The 6,000-nt window shown below is 48.2% G+C and overlaps 1 protein-coding gene across 2 annotated transcripts in view; it reads right to left on the bottom strand.

Annotated features, from left to right (window-relative positions):
• Positions 1-215: 215 nt before the first annotated feature.
• Positions 216-6,000, bottom strand: part of Phf24 (PHD finger protein 24) — a 30,764-nt gene continuing 24,979 nt past the window's right edge. For both annotated transcript variants that reach the window (XM_045141680.1, XM_004658352.2), the window contains exons 4-8: positions 2,770-2,848; positions 2,260-2,465; positions 1,772-1,932; positions 1,375-1,470; positions 216-1,067 (exon numbers count right to left, since the gene is read on the bottom strand). In XM_045141680.1, the coding sequence (XP_044997615.1) occupies positions 971-1,067; positions 1,375-1,470; positions 1,772-1,932; positions 2,260-2,465; positions 2,770-2,848 (639 nt within the window). In that variant the 3' untranslated portion in view covers positions 216-970. The remainder of the gene's footprint in view (positions 1,068-1,374; positions 1,471-1,771; positions 1,933-2,259; positions 2,466-2,769; positions 2,849-6,000) is intronic.

Here is a 6,000-nt window from a genome sequence, read left to right as displayed (position 1 = left end):
GGCACATTATTTTTTTTCAGGTCTACGGTTGAGTTGAGCTGGAAAACTGGAAACGCATGAGCCTTCTCCTCTCCTCTCATGCAGATGGTGTCCTTACTGATCTCTGTAGCAGCTGACTTGAAGCATCTAACAGACTCTTGTCAGTGTACTTGCTCTGCTCAGGTCCCTTGAGCTTTGGGCCATAAGCTGCAATTAGAAAAACAGGAGCCAGGAGGTTCATGTTGGTTTTGCTTTTTTTGTTAAAGACTTTTGGACTTATATGATCTGGTTGAGGTCCCCAGAATTCTGAGACTCTGGAAGAGGCTTCCTCCCCCCTTTCCAGGATTCCACAAGCTAGTTGCCTTGTGTGTCATGAAGAATTAGAGTTTAAGTATAAACTTCAGGGGTGATTTTCAACTGTTCTTACACCCCATCAAGGAATATAGACACTTCCTAGTAATAGTGGCCCACCACAGAAAGGGGTCTCAGTGTGGATAGAGGAGCCCCTCACTTCTCCTGGAGGGATGGGAGTCTGATATGCCCTCTTATTCCTACTGGAAATCAGAACTGACTGATAGAAGGAGTGAGTATAGACCCCCTCATCTATACTAGGGGTTTCACAAAGGGACTTAGGTTCTTTTTCAACTGAAAAAAGTACATGTTTGAAGGTATGGACATCTAGGCATGTATGTGAATGTGTGTGTGCACGTACACACATGTATGCATGTGGTGGCAAGGTACAGTTTTATGATGTGAGGGCAGGAGGTGGGTTCAGTCATGGATGATGCCACAGCTCCCTGGGTTTCTCCTTGTGGCAATGCCTCTGTTGTGAGGGGAATGGTGATTTCAGTGCCATAAAACTTAATGACAAATTAAGATGCTGGCAGTGCCCCATTCCCATGAGTCTCAGTGCCAGAGGTTGGTAGAGGAAAGAAAAAGGAAAAGAAGGAGAGGATGCCACCATCCCCGAACCGAGCTTCTCTGCCCCACACTATCCTGGGGGTTTTAGGTGAATGGCTGCGCTGTTTGGGCGAGCGGCCAAGATATAGATGACATTCTCTCTCAGGAAGGTGGGCCAGTCCACAGATCTGCAGAGGGGAAAAAAAAACAACAGAGCCTGAACATCCATGAAACCCAATCCTAGAGGCAGTATGGCTTGGGCTGGATGACACTCAGGGAAGCTTGGCCTGTGCCTGACATGGGTACAGCTAGCTATGCCAGCAAGCTAGCAGATCAGCTGGCTAGCCCTGGAGTCCAGGTCAAATGTGCCCTCTTGGTTTTTAGGGTGGACACTTTTGCTATTTTGGAGTGGTAGTGATGACACCTCCCCTCGCTTGTATGTCTGTGCTGCGACAGTGGTGGATACAGACAGTCGGATGAGGAAGTTCGGCTCACCTGGACTCCTGTTCCGCAGGTGGCAGGGCCTTATCCTGACTCTTGCTGCGGCTGCTGTCTGGGCTGCTGTCTGCTATGGGGCCCACGTGGCTGATGCTGCTGGGCACAGGGACAGGTGGTTAGGAATGGTGCAGTGAGAGGCCTGTCCCCTCTCCAACTCTGGGGAACCCATGGCTTTGGACATGTCTGTCCAGACTTTCCTGCCAGGGGGCAGCACAGAGTTGAGGGCAGGGGTGGGCCTATGTGCTGTCCGCAGAGTCGCTGTCCTCTACCTAAGGCACAGGGGGACCTTCCGGATGCTGGCAGGAGAAAGAAGGAAGCAGTGGCAACACCAAGGGCTCCCAGCGTGCAGAATGGAGGAGGGGGCCAGGTGGGGCAGGGGCAGGGAGGAGCGGACCTGACGCTGCAGGAAGAGGCCTCTGCTAGCTGTTTGCAGAACCAGGAGTGTTGGGCACGGTGGCACTCCGCCTCACTGATGGTGCTCCCACTGCCCCGTGCCAAGAAGGTGGCGCGGGCTCGTTCCCGCTCCTTGACTGTCAGAAGCCTCAGCAGAGAATTCTGGAGAAGAAGAGGTAAGTTAAGTCTTGATGGTGAAAAAGTCTTGTGAACTCTCGAAGTATAGAGGCTTCTGCTTCTATTACACAACCTCTGCCACCTCCCTTCGAAGTTCCCGGAGCCTTTCTCATAGCCCACCATTTATTTTCAAGGGAGGCCAGTGCCAACCAACTTTCACCGGGCAGCTTCCCCTGCCTGGGTACTCATCTCCTGTCAGTGAACGGAGCTGGAACTCCTGATAGTACCCCGTGCTGACCCGACCTTCCCAGCATGCTTCTTGGGCCTCTGTCACCCCGTATCCCATGGTCATTCAGCCCAGCTACCCCTTACCTGGGGACGCAACTGCTGCAGAAGTAGGAGGGACTCATGGGACAAGAAGTCAGGCCACTCTATGTGGCCTCGGTGTTCAGGGTCCAGAGCTGCAAACTGGCGGGCTGCCCGCTCTTCTTGCTCATCACTCAGGGCCCTGTTACTGTCCCCCCGCTTTGCTGCTTGGTGGCGGTAGCGCAGAAAGTCTTCCAGTGTCAGGGAGCAATCTGTGGGAGGCACCCCTTGTTGGCCATGTCCACCCTTCCTCAGCCTTGGGTACCTTCCAGGCCACCCTTTGCCTCCACAGCCCGAGGCTTGTCAAGCCTTTGCCTCTTATGGCCAGAAATGCCTAGGGGAGCTGTGGTGGGGGCGGGGGCTTCTGCTGGTTACCAGCTCAGGACAAGTATCAAGTATCCATTTACCCCCCAACTTCCCAAATTCCAAAATATTTCCTTAACAGTCCATTCCTAGAAAGGATGGAAGGGGAGTCTGCTGACCCCTCTTCCCCCCAGCTGCACTGGCCAGCCTTACCAGGAATGACTTTGCACTGCTGAAAGTTCTCCGTGAGGCTGTACATCTCCTCTTCGGTAAGCAGCAAGTTGAGGTTGTCCTGAAAAAGGTGAGAAGTCGAGTCAGTGGCCACACACACTACTCACAAAGAAAAGCCAGGGCGCTGGAAGGATGGAGGCAGCGTTTCAACTGGAAGGAGACATCAACAAGCCTCCCACCCTCAGTCAAGGGGTACTAAGGCATGAGAAGGGAGAATGACTTGCTCACAGCTTAGCCTGCTTCTTTCTCAATCTCTTTGTTAAATTATTATTGGGTTTCAAATTATCCTTTCAGTTGACCTAAGGAGTCACTATGTAGTTTCAGGGTGGCCTCGAACTCTCGGCAATCCTCCTACTTCTGCCTCCTGAGTGCTGTGATCAAAGGTGTGCACCACCATGCCCAGAGATTTTTATTTTTAATAGCATTTTAATTATAGCTCTGCATCTAGTGGGTTATACCACTTTAAATGTGCCCAGAATAGTTTTGAGAGATGTCACCATAACAAGGTTTCTAAAACCAAATGACTTTTTCTGTGATGCCACAGAAGTTTTAATTACAAAAAAGCATTGATATCTTGTTTTGTTAGTAGTGCTATGCAGTCTTTATACTAGCAAATATTCTATGTAATAGTTGGTTCACTTTCCCCCTAAAATACCAGCAAAGAGCAGAAGTTATATTTCATGACAATTCACTTCACAAAGAACTCAAACTATTCTTTCATGAAACATGGGCCGCACAACCAGCAGGCGCTGAGCACAATGGTGCGCGCCCAGCACTGAGACCCTCAGTGTGACGGCTGCGTGTGAGTGTGGGCGTAGGAAGAAGAGTGAGATCAGGCATCATGAAGCTCCTGAAATGCCCGTGATTGAATCCCTTAACTTAGACCTTTATGCTAAGAGAAAAGGGGAGGCATAGAAAGGTCTTTAAATAGAGGGTGCTGGAGTCAGATATCTAACTGTGGCCGAAAAATGGATTACAGAGTCTGGAAGCATGGAGAAAAGTGAGCTGGCTGTTACAGAGAAGCAAAAAAAAATGAGTGGTGAAACTCATGAGAAAAGGGGAGCGTGGAGGGATGTGAAAGATATCAGAGACATGCACACGGCTGAGTGACTTAAAGTATGTGAGAGATGAGGATGAGGAAAGAGCTGGGACTGGGAAACTGGGGGATGATCATACTATTCACAGAGATAAGGAATGGAGGAAGAGAAGGTGTAAGGAGAAAGGTGACTTCATTCAGGGACTTTCTGATGAGCATGAAGTGCCAGCGAGACATCAAGATGGATAAGCGTACGAGATAGGAAATTTAAGCCTGGAAACATAGATGCAGGAGTCATTAGGGTTTTGATGGTGGGTATAGGATGGAATCACTCGAAGAAAGAAAGAATGCACTGTGACAAAAAGTGTTAGCCACAGAACCCTAGGAATACCAGGGTTTAGAAGGGAGACCCCCAAAAAGAGCATTTGGACTGAGGATCTAGTTTAGTGGATAGAGTGCTTCCCTAGCACGCAAAGCCTCCTTTCAGTTCTCAGAACTGCATAAAACCTGGGGTGGTGGTACTGGGGAGGTGGAGGCAAGAAGATCAGAAGTTCAAAGTCAGCCTCAGCTACATAGTAAGTTCAAGGCCAGCCTGGGCTACATGATACCCTGCCTCTAAAAACAAACAAACAAACTTAACCTAAGGACATTGAAAAATCAAAGTGGGGCATGGTGACTCACACCTTTAATCCCAGTACTTGGGGGGGGGGCAGAGGTAGGAGGCTTGCCACAAGTTTGAGGCCACCCTGAGATTACATGGTGAATTCCAGGTCAGCCTAGGCTGCAGCAAGACTTAGGCTTGAAAAACAAAAAAAACAAAAACAAAGAGACACTGAAAAACGGAGAAAGAATAGTCAGAAAGAAGGCTGTAAGAAAATCACTAGAAAAGAGGGTGCTGGGTACCAAGAAGAGGCTGATGCACAATGTGTGCTCCCAGTGGCCATGCAAGTGTGGTGGGATTTTATTTCTCCAGTTTTCATATTTCGTAATAAATTCCATAAATACTCAAATTCTAAGAAAAAGGGGAGAATGTAAAGAAGTGCTAGGCACTTTATTTAGAAAGGTTAAATAAGAAGGTGCCTGGGAAAAGGTCACTGAACTTGATAATTCCATCATTGGTGACTTTAGTAAGAGGCAGTTTACAGGGACGATGACTCCAGAAGTCAGACTATAGGTGATTGACAAGCCCTAAGGAAGCGATGGAATTCTTTTGGTGAGTCTCATGGTGAAAGGAAGGAAGAGAAAGGAATGAAGCTTTTGTGAAAAGCCTGGTGGAGGGTGGTGGTAATGGTGGTAGAACCGCCAGGAAGCAGGAAGCTGGGCATTCCTAGAAGATGGGAAAGAGACACCTGCAACCTGGTCCCATGCTGGCAGCACACAGGTGACAAGAGCTGCTGTAAGTGAAAAGGGTGACAGCTCTGCAGTGGTGCTAACGTGTATGTGTATGGGACCGTGTGTGTGTGTGTGTGTGTGTGTGTGTGTGTGCGCGTGCGTGCGCACGTGCACACGTGTCTACCTTGTACTAGAGAAGATCACAGAGCAGGGTAACTGATACACTCTGGGGGAAGGCATTTAAGTAGCTAAAAATGACTGTCCTATACTCCATTTTATGGATGAGCCACAGAGTTGGAAAGCGACAGTAGGAAGAAGAGGCCAGTCATCTGATACACTTTACGCTGAAGTCAGAGACAGCAGAGGAGCAAAGATCTCAGTTTTGTTTAGGTATGGTGATAAATGGCTATGAATCTGGCTTTCAGTGGAAACTTTTAGATTCTTCCTTTCATGAAAAGTCAGAAAGAATTTATATATGATTTGCAAAGTTTGTTTAAAATGTTTTATTTTATTTATGAGAGAGAGAACAAGTGAGTGAGAGCAATTAGAATGAATATGGACATACCAGGGCCTCTTGACACTGCAATGAACTCCAGATGCATGTGGGGAACTGAACTTTGGCCCAAAGACTTTACAAGCAATTGCCTTTATACTGAGCCATGTCCCCAGACCAAATTTGCAAAGTTCTGTACCAATACAGGGTTGCTATTACGGTCACATAATGATCACTTCTGAGATGAATAAATGCTTCTACTAGTCAGACAGCAGGTCGCAGGAGGATCAGAGAACTAAGTAGTTTTTCTGTGATGGAATCCACTTCAACTTGAGGTAAGGTAATTAGGATC

This window comes from Jaculus jaculus, chromosome 1 (assembly GCF_020740685.1).
Source record: "Jaculus jaculus isolate mJacJac1 chromosome 1, mJacJac1.mat.Y.cur, whole genome shotgun sequence".
NCBI lineage: Eukaryota > Metazoa > Chordata > Mammalia > Rodentia > Dipodidae > Jaculus > Jaculus jaculus.
This window is presented reverse-complemented; position numbering and strand designations above follow the sequence as displayed.